Here is a 24,940-nt window from a genome sequence, read left to right as displayed (position 1 = left end):
AATATATATATATTGGTCAAATTACCCAATCTCTTTTTCACACTTATAGTTTCTAATGTTGCTCTTTCTAAATGTTGAACACTGTCATCTGATGAACATTGCCGGAGACCCAGTGAAGAGATTTATTTTCAGAGTAATGTGAACTAGCATGCAGAACAAATGATGCTGCTGACATTAAGGGAGCAGGCAGAGCGGAACAGGAGGTTTTGCTGGGTGACCGCCTGCTGATTTTGCTGTTGAGTATCATCTGAACTCATCTCTGTTCTCTGTGCCTTCAGATCCACAGCAGTGACTTTAACAACTGTATACCTGCTTACGTTTCTTACAGTGGATGAACACTAGTAGATGGCATTTAGCATTGTGCACATTAGATAACCAAACCCTACTCGTTAGCTTTCATTCATTTTAGCTGTGGTGGGGTTTATTAAAGGGAAATTCCACTGATTTGTCAATGGTTGAGAGTGCAGTAAACAGTGCAGAATATCTGACCGTTATCTGTCTACAGCTCAAATATAGGCTTTTGATTACTGTCCCTATGTAATTCTGAGGGTAGTAAAATAGTGGTAAATCTTAATAGTCAACATTTCTTTAGGGACTGTTTTGTTTAAGAACACCTTTTATGTATCCCTTCACAATAAAATGTGATCAAACATTCATTCAGTCTTAAAGCATCTTATTCATAATCATTTCATATTGTAACTTGCAGTATAAGGGGGTTTCGGGAGTATTAAACTCTTCAAGACCTCTAATTCCAGTCACCACCACTGTGAACCATTCAGACGTCTGTTCTGTTTTCACTGGAAAGAAGCTTTCCCACCAAACCCACACTGAATAACTTACCTTTAAAGAGTACTGGATGTCTTATTTTGTGTTATTTTAATGTGCAAAGTGTCTGAATATTGATATAATTAGTACAGGATTCTACACATCCATGCTATCATGCAGAAACCTTATTTCAAATGTTGGCGTTTTTCACCTTTTAACATAACATAGTATGAAAGTTGTTCTTTACGTTGTCTCAGAGTTTCTCGATAAATGGACCAATAGAAATTCTCCATATATAAATCTTTTACATTGACTTCCATATAATTTCCTTTATCTGCTCCTGAAGAGGCTGTTTTGGGCATACAAAGTTTTTGTCAGACAGCGACTTTAATAGAGCACAGTCTTCCAGCCTAGGCCGTAAAAAGCTCACTAGCCTACTTTTGATTATTGTCAACTTGTTTACCATTCAGTTACATTATAGTCGTAATTTATTGCAGTGATGTTTGCTCTTGGTCTCCAGTCTGGCTTTATTGTATAAGTCATGCTGCTGCAACACTAATATTTCTCTCTCGTTTCCCCATTTCATTTCTTCCCGTGGAAAAACGCTGCATTCCGGACCGTGGGACATGCTAACCATCACTTGACGGCTGTGTTTCACCACATTAACTTTGGCCTGTACCGGACGTTGCTGGGATTTGAATAAATAGCAGTGAGTATCTCAGCTTAAACACTAAACACAACACATGGCCCTGAAAATGTGACACAATTGTGCAAGAATTGTAAACACGTTTTATCTCCTCTGTGTTCGGAAAGAGAATGTACAGCCTGCGGTGCTTCGCACAGGGCTGTCCTGCTTGTTTTAATGGTGTGGAAAGCCAGGAGATTAGCTAAATCAGAAAACCAAAAAAAACCATTGATCAAAAGTGTTTGTCTGACTTTCCTGCAGCAACAGAAGAACCTGGAGGGATACGTGGGCTTTGCAAGCCTCCCCAACCAAGTTTACAGAAAGTCCGTAAAGCGCGGCTTCGAGTTCACGCTAATGGTTGTGGGTAAGTATTGATCTTTTTAATATTTGATCCACATCATAACTTTAGGTTTACGTGTCCGCTGCGTTCAGCGCTGTAGCGAAGCGGTGTGTGCTGTAAAAGATGACTCCGGTGTTCGTTGCACATGCGTGCAGTTTGAATTTCCTGTCTAGATTTGAACGTTGGCCAGCCGGGTGACTGCATTCTTGACATTCAGTCTAAATGCTGTCAGGATAACCACACAGGAAGCCGGGGTTGAAAGGCAGTGATTTCACATCCTGCTTCACTTTTAAAAAACGACGTTATTTGAAAGTAGGACTGTTTTTCAAGGTGGAATTGAATAATAACGGCTGACGTCGAAACGCTCGCACTTCAAGCAGTTTACTGGCTGGATCTGGTAGCTGTGTTCCTTGGCTTGGAGTTTTAGATGTGGAATTACGGATCTGAAGAGTGACTTTGGGCTAAACTGTGTCTCAGCACTCTGATTATTATTAGGCACGGCGCTTGCTTTTAAAACAGTAAAGGGTTGCGTTTAAACTCCCTTGCCTGCGGAAACTGGAGGCAGCTTGTGTAAGAAATTTAGATTGAAGATAAGGTTGGTATGAAGAAAAATACACTTGGCTTTCAACCGCTCAGCACCATCCCTCCCTTGAGGATGGCGGTGCCCTCTGATATAGTCAGAATTTACAAATAAATGGATCATCATAAATAAGGCTTAAGCAAAAGATAAAGAACTGTTGAGACCCAAATTAAACATAAGTGTAGATTAAATAGAGGTTTTAATAGGGATGTCCAGAGCAGATTATGTGCTTCCCAATTGAATCCCAGTCACTTAATGTTCAGTATCAGCTGATACTGATCCGATCCAATCTTTTTGTTTGTATAAATAAGAATCCAGTCACACAGTTTAGATCAGATGAGCTGCTGATTAATCTGTTCAGTAAAATCCCTTTATTTTCAGTATCAGTTTCTATAATCAGACTTTCTGGACTGACTGATTTAGTTTAGTCGAGACTTTTCTTAAAATCACTGTTTTATAGTGTTTAATATCTAATAATCCAGTCTGATCTCCTCCCTGACCAATCAGCTCTCAGCTCCTTTACAACACTGCAGTCTGATCACTTCCTGTGTGTGTGTGTGTGTGTGTGTGTGTGTGTGTGTGTGTGTGTGTGTGTGTGTGTGTGAGAGAGAGTGAGTGTACTGATATGTGGTTGTTGGTCTACTGGTGTGTAATAACTGATTTATAGTGGGTGAATGTGCGTGAGTGTGTGTGATTAGGGTTTCTATAGCTAGCATGTGTGTGTACTACAGTTCTAAACGGGTTCTTCAGTGCCGGTTCTCCCGCTGGTAAAACAGAATGTTTCAGTATAATTGGTACTTTAACATTTAGTTAAAGTATTTTACATCACCCTAGGTCAGTCGATATGGTCAAAGGAGTCCTTTGCAATATAGTTAAAAAAAGTATAATCTTTTCTAGGGGTACACATTGGTTAATTTCAGAAATCCACATCTGGAAAGGAATATTGGTCTCAGGTATCCAGGTACAAGTAACACGAATTTTAGCTGCTATTAAAAGGGTTTTAATGAGCATTATAGCATATTTTTCACAATACACAATATTTGGTCACGATGTGACAACAAAATAAACTAAAAATTATCCTCATATTGCCCAGCGCTATCATGGAGCCAGTAGAGCTCTAGCGATGGGCAGTCAGCCCTGTATTTTGGCGTCTGAATGCACCAGAAGTTTCATGTTTGCATCACTAAAGTTTTTAGGTTAATAAAGCTACAGGTCCTGCTTTATGAACTTGTCACCTTTTATCACTGCTCACGGGTTTTCTTGATGCCAGCGCACCGTTTTTATGAATAGCATTTAATAGATTTTGTAAATCATTGCATCTCTTGTACTTTTGCGCCCCACTTTGTAGTTTAAATTATTCACACTTAAAAAAAGACATTTAATTAATAGTCCGATACAGCGTAGCTGAGCACAGAAACAGAATGGTAGTACTGTTGCAGCTTATTAATGGCATAATTCACAGTCATCTTTTTGAAGATAATGTCTCAAGGAGCAGATATTTTTCACCTGAGGCACATCTCCCCATCTGCATTTTAGCAAAAACACCACCCATAAACTTTCTAATGCTGGAAGCATTTCTCTTCGAATGAAAAACCGGAGAACAGCCGAAACTTTGGGTTCAGTTCCTCATTAATGAGCCATGAGTTTTTATTTCGTTTGATGTCTTTGAAGCAGTTTGGAGCGTTTTCAGAGGCCGGGCATGAAATTGATGGTTTTAGTGTTTATAGAGCAGCATGGCCAACTGCATCGAGCCCAGCTAAGACTGAGAAATGTGTCGAGTGCAGCTTAAAAGATGGTATTTTGAATCAGTGCTGTTAGCTGTGCTCCAGGCCAGTAGACAGAGCTAGGTCATCAAGCGTTTGTGTTCAGGGCATTCTTTCAATGTCTCCGTGGCTTGTACTGTCCTCCGGGGATCTAATCCATAGATTGAAACAGCTGGGATTTATGTGCTTATCATTGTGGTTCATTGTGCAGAGCTTTCTGGTTCTTTGAGCTTCAGTGTGATTTTTAGGATGGGGTTGTGCATAGATCTGGGCAGTATGGCGAAATTTTTTCATATCGTGATAAATTTCGTATAGTGGTAACAATATGCGTTCCTAAGCATATGGAGGAGACTGTAAGTGCTTGATAAACATGCACTGATCAGCTGCAGGTTTCATTACTAATAGTGTAATTAGACTGGGTTAATTTCAATGAAAAGCAGCAGATGTTGAATAAAAATAACTGTCGACGGGAGAGTGTCTGAATAGTAGTGTATAAGAATGTGCCGCTACCGATGTTTTAAGTCTGTGATAAATATTGTGTACCGTGAAAAAAGTCTTTAAATATCGTGGTACAGTGTTTTTACCATATTGGCCAGCCTTGGTTTTGCAGGATATCATTTGTTAATTGAGCAAGACTTAACAGCAAGGCTAGTTTTGGTTTTTTTTTTGTTTTGTTTTGTTTTTTTTTATAGGATGCCTCAATACAATCCAGGGGATTGGGCCACACTAGACATATTTTAAAAGATATAATATCGGCTATTTTAAGCTCAATCCTGTTCCAATCCTTTGTTTTTACCTCTGTTTTTGTAGTAGAGCTGCCTCTGGTATCCTCTAGGGGTCATTAATGAGCATTATTGCACAGCCTGAAGCAGTCAGGAGCAATCTCTGAAGGTACCAGAACAGTTTAGAGTCTGACCTTGAGAACTTAATATCACATAATATCTGTGGTTCTGGAGCCACTTTCCTTTCTGATGTTGGCCTATTTTCTGCCTTTTTTGGCAACACTGCCCAAACTATGTGAGGAAATACACTTCTGCGGGAGTACCACCCTCTTTTTATAACTCTCTTATTAATTAGCAACACATTGTGTGTCCAGTATGTGGCTGTATAATTTATAGAAACACAAAGATCAGGTCAGCATCGGCCGATACTCATCATTAAGGTCCTCAGATCAGATCAGTGGGCAAAATCACTGGGCCTTTAGTGTAAGCTCAAATCTAAACCTCTGTCTGGCACTGTTGTATTTGTTTTAAGCAATTATCTGCCAGTCCTGAGTGTAACCCCGGCCTAAGTATGTTGTCTGTATTGGCCAGCCCTGATTTAGTGACAGGAATTCAATGCCGGTGGACTTCACCTACTTCTTACAGTGTTCGTGTTCAGTCGTGGAGCATGGCCAAGTCTGCCACCAGCCGTGCCAGGACCAATTAACCTTGGTTAATGTGCTAACGTCAGTGTGTGAGGGCTCACAGATAAAGGTCTGTGTAGCTAAATGCTGACCTCCACTCACTGTCTGGGCTGTGTTTAAGCACACACTGTATCGATGCGCTTGTGGTCCTGGTCAAATGTTCTGTAATTTTTTATTTCTACACGTCATACACAGACATTTATGAGCCAATAATCTTTTGCTTGTATTACCACAGAATAAAATGCATCAGATATTTGGGGACAGCCTAGATAAAATATTACTACTGGAAAATTTAGTTTCTTGGAAATGAAGTCAAAATCAACACATTTTATCCCCTCATTTTATCCCTTAGCTGGTTTTCTGAAAACCAGAACAACTGATAAGTACACAATAACGATTAGCACATACCTGTTTTATGTAGGGATAGAGCACTAGTTTGATACCCAGTATTGGTATTGGGTTGATACCCTCAAAATATGCTGGATTGGATATTGGAGGTCCCTGTAGAGAAGTACTGGCAATAGAATGAGACTCCGATGGGAGCAATAGGAGCAGGTAAACATGAACATGTTGGCCCCATGCCTAATGGGGTATTAAGCATTGAGCTATGGAGTAGTGGGACTGTGTTCTCTGGAATGATGGATGGTACTCCATCCAGTACTTTTGGGATGAGGTGGGATGTGGTCATCCGACAAATCTAGTAGAAAGCTTCCTCCCTGGACAGGAGAGATGGTCACTCCAACAAAAGCAGGATAAACTCTTTCTTAATATCCTTGATTTCAGAAAAAACAGGTGTCCCAATACTTTTGTCCATACAGTGTATTTTGCTCTATTTTATCAATTGTTCATGTTTTATTCTTTAATCCGTTCATGGAAAGCAAGTGTGTTGGTGTCAGCTCAGCTGTCAGAGAAGTAAAGCATCAGAGAGGGGAGAGCAGAGCACCAGAATCAGACAGCAGGAGCCAACCAAGACAAATAAAGCTTTCTCCCTTCCTGGTAACTTCATGTGTGATTACCCAAAGACTGATGGCTGCAAATACAGTAGAGCCGCATTGAGCAAATACAACTACAGGACCTCAGCACACCACCTGCCCTGCACTCTGTTAGCAAACAGTGCTTGTCCTTGGTGGTGTTTCAGCAATCCCTCATCGGGCCTTCAAAGATGCATCCAGATCTTCTGAGGTCCGCCGCTATGTCCTCTCACATGGATCTAGTTATTCTCGTTCTCTGCCAGGAGCGAGACCAACGCACCTCACAGAGGCATCGAGAACGAGACGTATAAAAGGACCATTCTGTGCCTTGGCATGGGCTGAACACTGCTCACGCTGTCATTAGATTAATGATTCTCTGAGGTCACATTCAAGGCCTTTCTCCACAACAAACGGACCATCTGTGCGTCTACAAGAACTGTAAGATTTGTAGTCTGGGCTTGAGGTTTTAGCTGGAGGCTTGTTTGTGAAGGGTCACGAAGGCCTCCGACTGAATCGAGATACAAGTCAACTCTGTTATTCCTGATAGGATTACCAGATGATTTAAAGCCGAGCTTCCCTCGGGCCACGTTCTTGTTATGATGAAATGGGATGGAAATCGCTGCTGTAATATAATAATTAAAGTGAACTTACACATGTTTTTTTCCTTTTGTTCTCCTTTCTCAATTTCAGGTGAATCGGGTCTGGGCAAGTCCACGCTGATTAATTCCCTCTTCCTCACGGAGCTGTACTCCTCAGATTACCCAGGGCCTTCGCATAGAGTCAAGAAGACTGTTCAGGTATTGGGCAAAAATGTTCAGTGCTCATGGGGACAGGAGTAACCCTCTGTGTTCCCTACAGGGCTGAGCGTTCTTAGCATTCTTAGCCAAAAAAAGGATTCTCAGCAAACCAGTTGCGTTTATTTCTAAGCCTATTTATATATTTATTTATTCATACAGTTGAGCAAAGCAACCATCTGAGCGTTAGCCCCATCATCATCAGAACGTGCGTTTGATCCCAGTGGTGCTACAGCTAGAAGAGCAAGTTCGAGAGCATAATTGGCTTAATTGGTGGGTAGGATGGCCCCTCCCTGCACGCTCATTAGTGTCTGCTAGCTGACGTAACAGAATTGGCAGTTAGCGTTCTCGTTCCTGGCGTGGTGGCATTGTGTGTAATGGGGGGTAGCCATGACTGCCCGATGTAGTAAAAGAATTCTTACTGTCCTTCAAAGTGAACTAGTCCTCATAGTCCCGTGATTTTCAGAAATGCCATCTATTTATTGGTCGGTCTGTCTGTCTGTGGGTGGGTGGTCTGTACTTGACCTTTTAGTCACCTAAGAAAATCCTTAGTCATGAGCAACCCTACTTTTACCTGGCTTTTCGGCTCAGTAAGGTGGTCCTCTCTCCTTTAGACTGTTGCACCACTAGCATACCACAGTAATGGTACACTGCCTTGTGCTACATGTTACTGCTTGCAGCTTCAGGAGAGAGTGTCAGCTTTTTCTGAGTGTCACACCTGAGTTTGTAATGTTTTTCTCCCCTCTGATGGGGGTTTCCAGGTTAAGATAATGGCATATGGGAGTCCAGCTCAGAATGATGGCACCTGTTGGAGAGATGGTGCCACTGTTTCTTTTCCAATCCTGGTATTGGTCTTGAGTACTGGGGCAGTTGTGGTTCAGCGGGTAGAGCTCTGGGCTATTAATGGCAGGGTTGTGGGTTCAATACCCGGGCACTGCAGCAATGGCTGCCCACCGCTCCGGGCACGTGTGCTAACATTTACACACACACAGTGTGTGCACTTGATCAGTAGTGTGTGTGTGTGTGTGTGTGTGTTCACTGCATGGAGGGCCAAATTTCATCTGTGTCCAGCACTAATGGTGGATATGGGTGTCTGTCTAGTCTATCAACCTCTCCAATCTACTAAGATTTAAAATGAGCTGGTTTTGACTGCAGCTGGTTTTGACTGAAACAGATAGTTTGATGGAAAATGAAATTAAATGAACATGATTGATCGCTGCTCCCCAGATGCAGTCGACCCGCCAAGACTTGTCCAATGTCTTGACTTCTTTAGTGCTTCTTTAGTTTAGAAGGGAAGATGCTAGGCTAACGTTGCTGACGCACACCGTACGTAGACTGCCACCAATCTCATCTCTGTAAATACATGTGGACAGGGGCCTGTTCAAACACTCTTCTACCCCACGGGAAGAAACACCGTTAACATGGCCTCACGCAGTGTGAGTGAATGCTATTCCAGGCTAAATATGTGATTCGTCCTTTTTATTTCCCCTCCGATATCCCGTCCAGCATCTTCTGCTGATGTTGACCCAATGTCAGGTGTCTGATAGGAAGTTGTAGAGATGTGTGTAATGTATTGAAGTTAATCTGTGACACACAGGTTTGTTGGGTTAATGAGGAATTAGATTTATAAATCTGTTAAGTGCTGATCTAGGATCAGATTTCTCTCTCATTTGATCTTCGAGCTTACTGAGCTTTAAGCTTACTGACCGGAACAGGTCAACTAGATCAGCACTATGGAAAGTTTTATGAAAATGGGCCCAGATCCGTTTTCTGTTGCAGACACAGCTTCTCTGAGGCTGTAAACTGGATCAAAGGATGTAGGAAATGGGTGTGTAATTTGTCTGATTGGCTGTATAAACCATTGGAGCATAGTAAAAGAGGGGTTTTTTGTTGTATTTGGGTGGATAGTGTGTCTGGAGAAGTGTATAAATTCCCTTGTTCTGCAGACGGGGAAGTTAGAGCTATTAGTGATTAGTTATAGTGTTTAAATTGAACACATCCACACTCTGGCTGGAGGCGTCCAGGAGAAATCTGGAACCAATCTTTGTTCGTCAGACTAGCTCACAAGATCTCACCTACTTTCTACTACTAGTTCCTTTTTACTGTATTTATGTTTAGCTGCATCTCTTCTAATGGGATCTGGAGTTTCTACAGTGAAAACGTATTTACTGCTGAGATCGGTTTTAAATAGTGTGTGTGTGTAGGTGCCTGAAACCTCTGCACAGGAGTGTGTATATAGTATATAGGATTGATATAGTTGTTTATATGGTTGGTCTATAAATGCTGAATGCTTTGTGTTTCAGGTAGAGCAATCCAAAGTGTTGGTGAAGGAGGGCGGAGTTCAGCTGCTGCTCACGACAGTGGACACTCCAGGGTTTGGAGATGCCGTAGACAACAGTAACTGGTGAGTGTGTTCATGATGACATTTGGGAGGGGTTGGTGGTTGCACGACTCACAAATCTACAGTGATCCTATTTTGCAATACAAATAAGGGCTGAATGCTGTGGACAAAGTACAACGCAATGGTTTCATTGCTACATATCACGATTGCGATATCCCTTGTTGTAAGGAGTGTGAATCTTTGAGCTGACCAAGTCTGTTCAGTTCATGATTCATTGGTTTGTTTGATGCAAATTCATCATTTTTATTTGACACAGTGACTCAGACTTCATTAAAACCTGTTATTATAGCAAATGATCCCCCTGATATCTCTCTCAGTTTTTAATTATTGGGGGGGGTGACTTGGTTTCGTTTAAAAGACTTATTTGGAGATCAGTATAGCGCTAGTATTGATGTAATTAGTTATAAACTATATATTGTGCATTATGGCTGTTGTTAATAAAAGGAGGCCTTGGTGTAGTTGTATTTATTATGGCATTATGAAATCCCATGTTTTGTAGATGTAAAGGACTTTAAAGCAGCTTAGACTTTAGGGTTGCAGTGGCATAGCAGTTTTAGGTACATGTGGTAGGAAAATTGCTGGTTGTCATAATGTGTAGAGTAGTGTAGTACTGGTATTAAGGGAAAAAATGCTACCAAACGGAGAATGTCACCCATTTCTATACATTTATTTATTTATTTATTTATTTATTTATTTAATATAATTTTTTTTTTATTTCTAGTGTTAACCCATAATAATAATAATAATTGTAATACAAATAATATTAAATAATTAGAAGAACTGTAGTAGAAATGCTGTATATACTGTAAAACTGTATATACTGTAATACCGTAAAAATCTCATACAGCTGAAACTGGACGCATACTGGACAGTGTAAATGTGTATGTGTGTTACGCTGCTTGCCCTCAACCTACTGTGTGTTCTGTGTTGTGTAGCTGGCAGCCAGTCATCGATCACATCGACAGTAAGTTTGAGGATTACCTGAATGCAGAGTCTCGTGTCAATAGGCGGCAGATGCCGGACAGCAGAGTCCACTGCTGTCTGTACTTCATCGCACCCTCAGGGCATGGGTAAGTGTGTGTGTCTGTGTGTGTGTGTGTGTGTGTGTATATAGCACAGAGAAAGAGTCGCTTAGCTCTTTAGAGGGTGTGTCTTAAGCACCTCACATAATGGCCCTATTTTACCTCTTCATCCAGTCTAGCCATCAGTCATCTGAGTTGGACTGTACTTTGTTTACTTTTCTAGTGTGAATCAGGGGTGGGTATTTTAAGCATTTTTGCTGTTGATATATCCACACTTCAACAAGTAGTATTTATGTGCAGCATAATAGGCGAGTTGTGTTTTTTTAGATGTGTGATTTTAAAGCAACACTATGTAGTAATTTTACCTTAAAAAAAAAAAAAAACAGCTGCAGAATGACTTTGATGGTACACTGACTGTAATGGGGTAATGGCTCTCATTCCCACTCCATACTGCTACAATGGTAATGCACTATGAACCTTTGAGCTCCATTAGACCTCTCGCAAGAAGTGTGTCACATCTACCGCATCAGCCCAAAGGAGCAACATATAAATTCTCATATTGCTGCTTTAATACTACCAGCTAAACTACACAATGAGACGTGCTCTTTTATTTGACTGGTTCACCTAACGTGAGATACAATATCATCTGCTACACTGCAGACTCACGATCCCCCACTAAATGGACAAAAATATTGGGACGCCTGCTTATTCATTGTTTATTTCTAAATCAGGAGTATTACCAACAAAAAAAAAGTTAATCATACTCTCTACAGTCCAAGGAAGGCTTGCTACTAGTTTTTGGAGGAGAATTGCTGTGAGGATTTGAATGCATTCAGCAACAAGAGTGAGATCAGGATGTTTGATGAGCACCACCCCCACCTCATCCCTAACCTATCATCAACTCACTCCAGCTGATCACAAAAGTATTGGATGGAGCTCCATCCATCATTCCAGAGAACACAGTTCCTCCACTGCTCCACAGCTCAATGCTGGGGGGCTTTATACCCCTCTAGCCCACACCTGACATTAAGCAGCATGGTGCCAATAGGTTCATGTTAATTTGCTCAAGAAAGTCCTATTCAATTGGCAGTACTTCTCTACAGGGACTAGACAAGCACATTTATGTCAGCAATGGGTGCAGGTTAAAGTAGCTGAATGCGTTCATTAATTTAATTGACTCCCTTATTTAGACAGGATTCTCACATGTCCTGAAACATCTGGAAACCCTATAAAACCTGAAAATGAAATTTGTTTCCAGTCATGGAAACATCTGGAAAATGAGAACTGATAAAAATGTCCTGGTGATATTAGTGGAGCTGTTTAACTGCTGAGATTGCATATTTTAGCTGCTGATGCTGTATTTATTGAAGTTAGCAATTATGCACAATCATTATTAATCAGTGTTCAAAACAAAGCATTTGAAATGGACACTTCCAAGCTGCGTTATTCATATCACAGCTACTCGGCAGCAAAAAGTTAACAGTTGTGACAGACCTAGATGATTATGCTCCGGCTCCAGACTAAACAGCCTTCTGTGTTGTGTTTTATCTAAGCACAAAGTGCCAAGGACGCGTGCCACATGCAAAATTACCACCCTGACACACCCATTTCCTGATGTTTATGGGCATTTATATGCACCACTTATGGACGGATAATGGTTCAGATAAAGATAATGTCTTTACTGTGTTTTTAACCACATACCTAATGCCTGGGGAATTGTGTATAGCTTCTTGAGGCCTATTTTACTCAAGAGGCTTTTTATTTAATACGAATGTGTGTGTGTTTGTGTTTGTGTGTGTGTGTGTGTGTGTGTGTGTGTGTGTGTGTGTGTAAAATATGCAATAAAGAGTGGTGCTCTGCAATAGACCTTCACTGAGCAAATATATAAGTGCTGCTGAGGTAGCAGACCTGTTCATTGGTGCATATATATGGTAAGGTGCACAGATATGGTTTACTTGGTCAGTTCATGTCCCTTCAGCTGAGGTGCGAGTGTCTGATGCCTCTGAATGCTGACTATAATAATGCTAGCTTTGGTCAACTGTTATCTCAGCTGAAAACTGTCAGGAAATCACACACACCCACAGTTAGGCCAAGAGGAAAGGTCACTTTAATTTCAGCCTCAGGCCAACTCTGCTTCACAGGAATACTGCTGCTTTCTCTTGGCTGAGGCAGTGATTAAAGCACTGATATTCACAAGTGGCTTGTTTTACACCAGAGTTTCCCTGGGTCCCAGAGTCAGTCCTGGAGACCACATGATCTGCACAATTTTGTGTTTTCCCTACTGTTACACAGTGCGATATCCAGCTGTTAACATGACGATATCGGGATCCGAAACAAGAGCCCTATGTAAAGGGAATCAGTGTAAAAACTGCTGATTTGGAAAAAAGGCCTTAAGATTTTTTGTGTTTATTAAACTCTTGAAGAAGACTGCACTAAGCCATCTATATTTTACTGCATTGAAACCCCTTCCTAATACTGATGCTAATCTAATCCCAGTTACATTTGTATGTGTTTGTTAGTATTGGTTTATTAGCATAGCATCAACAGATGTATGTTCATCAGTAAATGTTTCCGTTCATGTTTTGAATGTTTAATAAAGTGTTTATTGAACTCCAGATAAATATGTTTAGGTGACTCTGCCCTACTGCACTAAATTATCTGCACTTTTTATCATTTTACATTTTTTATTTTATTTTATGTTAGCTTCTCAAAATGGGCTTTGGTGATCGTTTTTACATTAGTCGAGCACTAATGATATACTGCCGGCTCGTCTTTGTTTTGTATCGACTCTATAATGCTTTCAGCTCTAACTGTAAAGTCTGCCCACTCTGCAGCAGTCTTGGCAAAGCCCCTGTGTATTTTTTTCCAGCCAACCTACAAAACCAGGCTTCTGGCAACTTGACTGGATAGAGACCTGTATACCTGAAATTAAAGGCTGTATATGTTTGAAATCACTGCTGAAATTTAAAAACATGTCTGTCTGACACCTTTTTATACCTATATTTGGTGTGAAAGCTTCATTGTTGACCCATTAATATAAATCAATCAATGTGATTCTCCCTCAGGCTGAAGCCGCTGGACATTGAGTTTATGAAACGGTTGCACGAGAAGGTGAATATCATCCCCCTGATTGCCAAAGCGGATACCCTGACCCCAGAAGAGTGCCAACAGTTCAAGAAACAGGTAGGTTCTCACTCACACTCTCTCTTCATCCCAGCTCCCTCAGTTGTACAGCACAGAAAGTTCATCTTATTTTTAGTTATTTTTAAGAAAACATTTGGCATCATGTGAAGCTCTTGGAATGACATGGTCCTGTTGTCTTTTTCACATCATCCCAGATCCACTATATGCCCAAATATGTGGACACTCCTAATAATGAATGTACTCAGCTACTTGACATTGAGCCCATTGCTGACACAGATGTGCAAATGCACACACGCACACGACACAGCTTGTCTAAAAGAATAGTACACTCTGAAGCAGATAAACATAAACCTATTGATACCCTGCCCTACTGCCAGGTGTGGGCTAGTCCACGCTGTACAGTGACGAATACGTGCACCTTTATCCTTTATCCTTTAAAGCTCCTCAGCATTGAGCTGTGTTCTCTAGAATGATGGTGCTCCTCCCAATACTGGAATGAGTTGGGGTGATGATCCACCACCAACATCCTAAACCTCTTGTTGCTTGTCCCAGTCGAGTGTGTGTGTGTATGTGTATATGTGTGTATATATGTATATGTCTTTGATTTCAGAAGCAGCAATGAATTAGCAGGTGTCCGAATACTTTTATAGTCCATAGTACAGTGTAGTCTCTGTTCTCTCACTTGTGTTAGAATTCTTCTAATCTATTGCTAATACGACTCAGGAGTGTGGTTGGCATCAGAGTTGCCTGTCCTGTGGGTGTGGAGCCATCTGTTTGAGTATTATCTCAGCAGGAGAGAAAGGCCTAAATCCCAACCTGGTCTTCCTGACCACAGAGATTATATCTAACCTGTGTTCTGTGAGGAACGTTTGGGAGAAGAATATTAGCATTTCTATTAGCATATCCACTGCTAATTCCAACTTTATATAATATTTTATGTGTGTGCGTGTGTGTATGTGTGTGTGTGTATATATATATATATATGTGTGTGTGTGTTAGCATCCTTTCACCCTGTTCTTTAATGGACAGGATGCCACAGGCCCACCACAGAGCAGGTAGTATTTGGGTGGTGGGTCATTCTTAGCACTGCAGTGACGTGGTTGTGTGTTAGTGTGTTGCGCTTGTATGAGTGCATAATATAAATCATATCTTTCATAATATATATATAATTAATATATAAATTATTCTATTTATATATTAATATAAATATATAATTATAAGTAAATTGTTTCATCCCTAACGTATTCCTAACGCAGACCTACAAGGCAGTGTGAGTCACTTTCATGTAAAAACAAAAAACACACATTCCTGGTATGCCTTGTTCTTGTTCTGTCTGATTTGTGTTGGGGGTTCTTAAACTAAAAATGACCATCTTTCCATCCCTCTTCTCATCTTCCAGCAACTCCCAAGATTCATCTTTAATCCACAGAACTGAATAAAGCCTGACTTGGCGTTGTCTTTGCCTGGACAGGCCCTGAGTTTGTGCTGTTACCAAAAACTGGGACTAATTTTCTTTCTTTCTTTCTTTTTTTAGATCATGCGGGAAATCCAAGAGCACAAAATCAAAATCTACGAGTTCCCAGAGACTGATGATGATGAGGAGAACAAGCTTGTGAAAAAGATTAAAGTATGTTTTTAGTTCAATTTCTTTCATTTTTAAGCTCTAACCGCCTATCGTCACTGTCACCCAAAACATTGTATGTCCATTTTTTCACTTTATGAAATATATCAATCTGATGGGTGTTCTTGATGTTGCGTTTAACCCTAATAATAATTTAACCAATAGAAATGCTCCACAATGACTTGGAATAAAATCTTGACATTGACTTCCATTAAAAGTGAAGAAAGTTTGTTCCTCCCGCTTTAAAGTTGAGATTTGGAAACCGTGACGATATACTTCTGTAAGAAGTAGATAATATAGATAACTACACAGTAAGCACTTTGCTGTTGTGAATAGTGGGAACACCGTTTACAGCATATGGTGTATGCCTGTGAACTACAAGTGTGTGAAGCTTTGAGCTCTGTGTAGCAGCCAGATTAAATGCATTCACTCATGTGTTTGTATGTGTGTGTGTCTGTGTGTGAAGGATCGGCTGCCTCTGGCTGTAGTTGGCAGCAACACCATCATTGAGGTGAACGGGAAGAAGATTAGAGGGAGGCAGTACCCGTGGGGGGTAGCAGAAGGTACGCCACCCAGAACGCTCACAATAACACCTGCTCTTCCTTAAACGTGACTAAAGCCTTCTGCATTTGCACACTGAGCCTGAACCACACAAGCTACATTCTAATATATATTCAGCTAAAGAAGTAATTGGTGTATTTATGTAATTAGACAGTTACACTCTGTAAGAACTAGGTAATTGGTGTATAATAATTATTATGCATTATTAAATATGTATAATGAGTAATTATGGCTAAATACATTGCATAGGTTTTTTTTCTTCTTTTCAACAAATGTGTTTCCTTACCTACAGTTGAAAATGGGGACCACTGTGATTTCACTATTCTACGGAACATGCTCATCAGGTAGACAATATATCTCAGATATCTTCTAAATATTGAGTAATCTGTAAACACCTTATGTTTATAATTAATATAAGATACCATAAGATTAAAGGTTTCTGTCTGCTCGATTTTACTTGCAATTTACAGTGTAATCCAGGTAATCTCTTTTGTAAGACCATGTAAGTAATACAGCTTGCCTGTATTGGTCTCAGAACATGGTCTTCCTTCTTTTCACTTTTTTAAACACGCCTGCAGCCTGCACTGTTCGGGAAAAGTGTATAAGTGGCTAAGGAATTCTTGCCTGTGGCAGTAATGGTGAAAAGCTTGGCTAGTTGAGGTTCACCTGTGGAGTATAAGCATTCCTTTTGTTCATGTAAGCACTTTTTTCTTCTCCCAGGACCCACATGCAGGACCTGAAGGACGTAACAAACAACGTCCACTATGAGAACTATAGGAGCCGAAAACTAGCCGCTGTCACCTGCAACGGAATGGACAACAACAAGAACAAAGGCCAGCTCACCAAGTGAGTGTTTGATTGTTTATTTCATTTATTACATAAAAATGTACATTTTAGAATTAAAATATAAATTTCCCACATTACTTAAAGTCTAATACAAATTTAACAAGAAAATGCAAATTTAGGATTACAATACACTACAGAATTCTGAATACAGAAATGTGCTTTAGAATGGAAATACAAATTTTAAATGACATTATAAATGATAAAAATTACTACTGCTACAAAATTTAGAATTAAAATCCAAATTTAGAATTAGAATTATTTCTGAAAAAATCATTTAGAATAGGCGTACAAATTTAGTGTTAATTAATTTAGTTAATTTCCAAAATTCATTAAACATTGAGGTACAAATTTATAATTGCAATATAAAGTTCCAAAATTACTTTAGAATTGAAATACAAATTATTTACTTATGTAGAATTACAATATAAATTCTAAATATAAGTTATTTATTAAGCTAAATATTTTAATACAATTTTATAATATGGACAATTTATGAAAATGTAGAATATGCAATATATATAATATTTTGCAAAAGGACTTTAAACATTTTGAATTACAATATAAATTTACAATTACTATACACATTTTAGACATGTAATACTAATTTCCAAAAGTGCTTTGGAATTGTAATACAAATTTAGAATGAGAATGCAAATTTAGGATTTACAATACAGGTTTCCAGATGAACTTTAAAATTGAAATGCAAATTATCTACAGATTTAGAATTACAATATGAATGTTCTAAATGTATTAAGAATTGAAATACAGTTTTAGAATAAGAAGGGAAATCTTGGATTACAGGATACATTTCCCCAAAAAACTTTAAACATTTTCAATTACAATATAAATTTACAATTACTATACAAATTAAAAATGTCAAAACTAATTTCCAAAAGTGCTTTAGAATTGTAACAAATTTAGAATGAGAATGCAGTTTTAGGATTTACAATACAGGTTTCCAGAAGAACTTTTTAATTACTTCAAATTAGAATTACACAATCATTTTCCAAAATTACTTTAGAGTAGCAGGACAAAATTAGAATTACAATATGGATTACATTTTTAGAAATACATCACATTTACCAAATCACTTTAGAAACAGTCCGACTTAATTATCATTTGCTTATCTTTGCCTCGTCAGTGTAAATGTTAGTTCATGAGCTGGATTGAATCCTGCTCCACCAATGTTGCAAAACTTTTGCAGACAGTTCTGAAGGCACACACTAGGAGAAAGAAGAAGCAAAAACCCAAGTGCTGCTCATGAGTGCTATTGGAAACCAGTGGACTTTAGTAATTTAGCTTTCATTAATTAATAGTCTTTTTTCATTTAGGTGTGTTACACATGTGGATTATGTGCTGATTTCTTTTTCTCATTTTCTTTCACCAAAACACAACGGATTGGAGTCAGTATTATGTTTTTAAGTAATCGGTCGTTCCTAATGATCTCAACTCTGCCCTTGGTTATGTAGCTTCCTCATCCAGTCAGCACTTTCTCTCCTTCAGATTGATGCTGCAGCGTTTCCTGTAATTTGGCTCTCTAACCCTTTTCATTTGCAAAGCCAATCACATTTAAAAGTGGTTAAACTGTTCATGCACTAGTACTGCGCATGCGCAAGCACTCACTTGTGTGCACACACACACACACACACACACACACATACTCACACTAACACACACACACATGTTGCTGCCCTGCAGCAGCCAGTAAGCTGCTATAATCATCACTAACTGAAGGCTTACTACGTGCCTGCGACAGGAAACCACACCGGCAACACACTCCAATTTTGGTTGACTGATCTTGGTTGTTTTTCTACTTCAGAGCGTTCTCACTGTCGTTGACTGGATTTAGCTGTCTTGTTGTTTTGCTCCTTCTTGGAGAACGCTCTGACTTTGGCATGCTAAGTTTGTGTGTTTTTGTTTTGTAGAGTTGACTCGGTCGAAGGCATGTAAGTGGTTGTTTTTGTTTTTTTTAATATTCTCCCCAAAGCCCTGTGTATTACACAATGTGTCTCCTCCACTGGTGACGGTGCCCCCTGGTGTCTGTGGTGGATGTTTTTCACTCCTTATTTTCTGCAAGCTTGAGAAAAGGTCTATGCAGTAATATGTTAGACGCAGACTCCTTCATTGCACCAGCTTTGCAGCCATGCTTGTGGTTGTACTTCTGATAGAGTTGGAGTACTACAGGAGAGCTTCTGTAGAGAATGACTAGGTTAGTAGAGCTGGGTGATGATAGTATAAATATGAGCAATGAAGACATTTATTATCAGTATTATTATGTTTAATGTGTTAATTGCATACATTATGTGGACAAAAGTATTGGGACACCTGCTCACTCTTTTCTTCCAAAATCAAGGGTATTTAGAAAACAAAGAAATGAATAAATAAAGACAAGAGTGTTAGTGAGGTCAGGATGTTGAATAATCACCACCCCATCCAACTCATCCCAAAAGTACTGGATGGAGCACCACCATCCATCATTCCATCATTCAGCTCAATGCTGGGGGCTTTAATATACCCCTCTAGCCCACGCCTGGTGGTGTGGTGCCAATAGGTTCATGTTTTTCTGCTCCAGAGTGTCCTATTCTATCGGCAGAGTTTCTCCACAGAGGACTAGACTAGAGGACTAGAGGACTAAGCTGTGTGTGTGCATTTGGCACATTGGCGTATGATTACTGATACTTAGTAATATTGGGTGATATAAACAGGTCAAATTACATGTTTTATGTTTAAAATAAAAAAAGGAAAGAAAATTAGAGAATATAAATACAGATTCTGGTTGTTTTCTGAGTTTAACATATTAAATGCTAAAAAAAAAAGGGGGAAAAGCTTAGGGGACTTCATTAGGGAGTCATTTTCTCACCTGTTTATTTGAATGGGAAGTACACAGAACCCTTTATATTTAAGTTAAAAGTTTTGTATGTTTAGCCACTGTTTCCTTAATGTTTCTTATTCTTCTTATTTCTAAAGATGCAGCCATATAAAGTATTGCATATTGTGGAGTATTATTTCATTGTATTGATATAGCATGTTGGCTTGTGGCTAGATGGTTAGATCAGGATATTAGAAAGCACAGCTTCTGTTTTAGATGAGCTTTTTAATGTTTAATGATCTAATCAACTAAAAAAGCAAGCATTTTATCAGTGTATCCTATGTGAATATGGTACTTTTTCAGCTTTTTAAGCAAATAATGCATTTACACTGTTAATTAATTTACTAATCCGTGTTAATAGTAATTAATATCAACGTTAATAACTTTACCTGTGTGGTTTTAGTGTGTTTATCATCGTTGAGGTGTTTTTGCTGAAATATTTAATACAGTTATTGCCCATTATACTACCCAGCTCTTTAGATCTCTGTATGGATCAGCTGCTTTATGAGGGCTTGTGCAGAGCACAGCTGCTGTAGGATAGATTTCAGTCAAAAGCTTCGCTCAGCTGTTGTCTGCTCAGTCTACTAACTCAGATCTGCGCTCCAGCTTCAGCTCCAGCTTCACTCCTAACATGGAATCCTCTTTCTAGCCTCTGTTCCTCTGGCTTCCAGACTTGCTGCCCCCTGGAAGAGCTGAAGCACTGACTGATGTTTTTCTTCCCTCGTCTCCCCCTCCTCAGTAAAACTGTCCACTGCTCATCATGAGAGCTTTGACTTCAGAATTGGTGCCTAGAGTTAAGGACAAAGAGCTCTGCATGATCAGTAGTTGCCCAGTCTGCTCTCCTGCGGGTGTTGGTTTCTCTACAGACCCCCCACCACCCCCACTCATTCTCTCATCCCCGAAGATGAGTAGATGAGGAATCCTTGAAGTATGGAGGCTATACATGTTTTGTTACTGTTATTTATAAGTATGTGTGTGCCAATGGTCTGCATCCTCCAGGAGCCCTCTGGCCCAGATGGAGGAGGAGAGGCGAGAGCATGTGACCAAGATGAAGAAGATGGAGATGGAGATGGAGCAGGTCTTTGAGATGAAAGTCAAGGAGAAGATCCAGAAGCTGAAAGACTCTGAGGCTGAGGTATTTATAGCAAGCTCTTTTATAACGCTCACTTCTGAATCCGGTGGAAAAGCTGGGTTTTTTTTCTTTGTTATTTTAATGTTCACTGTAGAGCCCTTTCCCTTCTGTTTGTTAGGGCATAAGTGTCTCAACATTTTGACTGCATGTCCTGAAATAATGATTTAATATTTTTTTAGTTTAACTTAATAATTACTAATGTTCTCAAATTGTTACTTATGTAAAAATAATTACTCTTCTTGAATTTGTATTCCAAGTACTCAAATTCTTGACTTAGTATGTCAATTATTTATTTACTCATACAATGTATGACTCTCTGTGTTGTCTTAGCATCTGAGAAAAATATCTAAATTGTTTTGAATTGTATTATATTTTATTATAAAAACAATATATATTTCTATATTAAAAAAACATATATATATATATATATATATACTTTTTAAATATATAAAAATATATATATATTTAGTCTATTAGAATGAGAACTTTATTTTCTGATTCTTGAATTAGTATTTCAGAATGACCTTTTTTGACTCAGTATCTCAAAATAATGACTCAGTGTTGTTGACTTAGTATCTTAAAATAAGAACTTATTCACTCAACTTTACGACTCTGTATCTCTTTTTTCTCAAGGTTATGACTTGATATCTCAATATTATTTTTGTTTAATTTAGTATTTTAAAATAATTAATAAAATAGCTTAATGTAATTTCAGTTGTATCTGGTATCATTTACCCATTTCCTCAATGTTTTATAATATATTGACATAGGTCCTTACTATCCCGAAATTATATTCCTAAGTTTTAAGTAATAAGGTTAATAGTTTAGTTTTTAACTTTATATATAACTTATAACTTTATATATAATTCTAAAATTATATATTATATTATATTATATTGTATTATATAGTATATAATAATATTTTAATATGGCAGGTCAAAATGTGAACATACTGTCTCTATCTGACAAGAATGGGCATCCATACACCCTTTTCTGTTTGAACTTTTTATTAAGATAAGATAAGATAATCCTTTATTAGTCCCACAGTGGGAATTATCTTATCTTATCTTATCTTAATAAAAAGTTCAAACTTTATTGTGTCTTTATTTGTGGCTTCGTATGTCAGCATGTTGTTCAGCTCAGGTCCTGGAGGGCTTCCTTAAACACTGGGCAGCTGGGCAGTTCGCTAATGGGTTTAATAGGTACTTTTATGCAGGGAAATCACCAAACTGTGCAGGATGAGATGGACTTTCCAGGAACTAGATTTTGCAGGCCTGTGCTGGTGAAGAAGAAGAAAAAAGGTTTCATGTTAAAAATCACACAAATGACTTGATTACTGGGTCACAGTCTGGCGTTTGGCACTGTGAGACTCCTACTCCATTTAAAGCACCTTTTTCAAAATCCTTGACTTGGCTCATATAAATGCCACAAACCAAAGCGTTAAGACTGTAGTAACATGGGCCCTAAACCCTGAAAGCGTTCCCACGCCTCACTGTGCTCGGTTTCCCTCTCCAGCTGCAGCGGCGTCATGAGCAGATGAAGAAGAACCTGGAGGCGCAGCACAAGGAGCTGGAGGAGAGGAGACGCCAGTTTGAGGAGGAGAGAGTCAACTGGGAGACTCAACAGCGCCTCCTAGAGCAGCAGAAACTCGATGCATCCAGGTTTGCCTCTTTACAACACTTACTTTTCTGTACTTGTTTGCATAAATCAAAGTATTTGGTGTCCGCTACTGTTCAGCATTAGCCGAAAGTCTTTAGATTTACAGACTGATGCTTACAGACCTGTTACTCACTTAAATTTGTATTATTACAACCTGTAGTTATTAAATATGAAAATTCTTCTTTCCAGCACTATTTCATCAGGCAGCAGCTGGACCAAAATAATTCAAATTAAAACCAATTAGATATTTCATGCTTATTAATTTCATACTGTTATATCAAATCTATCAGTTGCTTAGTCTGTTGCGGTCAGGTTTGGCCTGTCAGTTTATTTTCGTCTTGTGTGTTTAAATAAGAGAGTTACAATAGAAGGACATGGATGTAATGTTTAATACGGTCTAAGACATTTATTTTGAAACCAAAAGTTATTTTGGATTTTTTTGTTTTACATACATTATTTTATGTTTATATTACTGAGAAACCGATGTATATTAAATATAGATTTATGTTACTGAAAAAACAATTTGTATTATTGTACATTTGTATGACTGAAATCAAATTTATAAAACTGAAAAAGAAAAAGATGTATATTACTAAAATTAGATTTACATTACTGAAATAGATTTATGTTGTAGGAAAGCAGTTTATAATACCTGGGAAACAGATTGATATTACTGGAAACCAGTATATAAAACTGGGACATTAATTAATGTTGTAGGAAACCAGGTTATAAAACTGTGAAACATATTTTTATTATTGGAAACCAGTTTATAATACCCAGGAAATTAGATTTACATCACTAGAAACCAATTTATAATACTGGAAAATAGATTTATATTGTAGGAAACTGGTTTATGATATTGGGAATTGAGAATTATATTTTAGGAAATCAGATTGACATTACTTGCGTAATATTGCTAAAGTGTTGATGTTGGACCCTAATGTAGTGATTCCACACTATTAAACAGCAGTTCATAAGTTATGGTTTTTTTTTTGTTTTTTTTTTTAATGTAAAAGCTTAACAGTCTGAGCATGCTCTCTGTTCCCCACAGGACTTTGGAGAAGAACAAGAAGAAAGGGAAGATATTTTAAAGCCATGTGCAAGATGACCAGGTTGTTTCCATCGTTTCCAGACCAGTTATCTGCGTAGCCTTCAGTCAGTGCTGCACAGTGCGGCTCAGTGTCGCCTGCTCACTCTGCTGGAGGTGAACAGCTGGGTGTGGACTAAGGTCCGCCTTACCGTAGGCAAGCCAAACCCTTAAAAATGTGTACATATATCCCGAACTCTATATCCTTTACCATTTAAAAGCAGGTGTCCACATTTATATGCGACTGTCCAACTATTTTTGTTTTTGGTAGTTACTGACGCCAGTTCCTCAAATTCCCAAGATGTCACAAAGAATATCTTATCTAAACGACTGTACCTCTTTGATTTCTGTATGCATAAACCTCATTCCAGGCAACGGGCGCTAACAGCAGGTTGATAAACCGTACAAATCTTACATGGGAGTGATGAGCAAAACCTTTTGTATGTGTTATTTGAAAGTGTTTCTAAAATATATGCCGTTTTGTTTAGTCACTATCCTTGGACCACCTCATATAACTTCATTAATATTTCAGTTAGTTTATTTTTTATATATATATATATATATATATCTATATATATGTATCCCGAGCCAGCTAAAATAATATTTTTTCTATGTTTTAGAAAACTCGACAGAGCAGTTTTGTAAGAGAATTGACCGGTTCAAATGTATTCCTTGGACATTTGCTGTGATAAGGTTGTAAACCCTGTTCATGCATAACCTTACCTGTTGTATTCTGCGGTAAAAGCTCGAGTTTACAAGTTTACAACATATTTCCCCCCTCTTTGGTTATGTACTCCTGTATTTTTGATATTTTATTTTCATTTGTTATTGTACAGTCACTTAATAAACGTGTGATATGGATTGAGGTAATAATGTATTCTAACATTGAGTACAATCTGAGATCTGGCTCTATAATTGTGATGTGAATATTTTTCATGTGTTTCTGTAATGACAGTGGAGCAGATTATATATTTTAGATTATATACAGTACTGTACAAAGATTTTAGGAACCTAAACACATTAGTTAGAGTCATAACCCTCAGCAAAAAGATCTCCTGATCACATACATACTAGGGATATCCCACTGATCCAAGCATATTTTGATGGATCGGGTATAGGCTATTTTAATCCCTGTGCAGTTCCGATTCTTTGTTTTAGCTGCGGCGCTTCTAAGCCCCATTAACACACGTTACTCCCAGCTGGCGGGTGTGTACAGGGTCATGGGCACCTAAGAGTCATTGATGCTCATGGAGGCCTCAACTCACAGCTTACAGGACTTAAAGGATCTGCTGCTA

The 24,940-nt window shown here is 38.6% G+C and overlaps 1 protein-coding gene across 2 annotated transcripts; it reads left to right on the top strand.

The window, feature by feature from the left end:
* The first annotated feature begins 1,338 nt into the window (after positions 1-1,338).
* Positions 1,339-24,506, top strand: septin7b (septin 7b). Of its 2 annotated transcripts, XM_072692434.1 has the most exons (14): positions 1,339-1,474; positions 1,712-1,814; positions 7,200-7,306; positions 9,607-9,707; positions 10,640-10,774; positions 13,792-13,909; positions 15,405-15,497; positions 15,958-16,054; positions 16,345-16,396; positions 16,773-16,898; positions 18,824-18,844; positions 20,767-20,902; positions 22,415-22,560; positions 23,610-24,506. In XM_072692434.1, exons 2-14 carry the CDS (start codon positions 1,805-1,807, stop codon positions 23,647-23,649), a joined length of 1,182 nt encoding a protein of 393 aa, XP_072548535.1. In that variant the 5' UTR covers positions 1,339-1,474; positions 1,712-1,804; the 3' UTR covers positions 23,650-24,506. The 2 variants fall into 2 exon arrangements, with proteins under 2 accessions (XP_072548535.1, XP_072548537.1); XM_072692436.1 differs by lacking the exon at positions 18,824-18,844 and having other exon boundaries at positions 1,343-1,474.
* The last annotated feature ends 434 nt before the right edge of the window (positions 24,507-24,940 follow it).

Source organism: Salminus brasiliensis, chromosome 1 (assembly GCF_030463535.1).
Source record: "Salminus brasiliensis chromosome 1, fSalBra1.hap2, whole genome shotgun sequence".
In the NCBI taxonomy this organism is placed as follows: Eukaryota; Metazoa; Chordata; class Actinopteri; order Characiformes; family Bryconidae; genus Salminus; species Salminus brasiliensis.
This window is presented reverse-complemented; position numbering and strand designations above follow the sequence as displayed.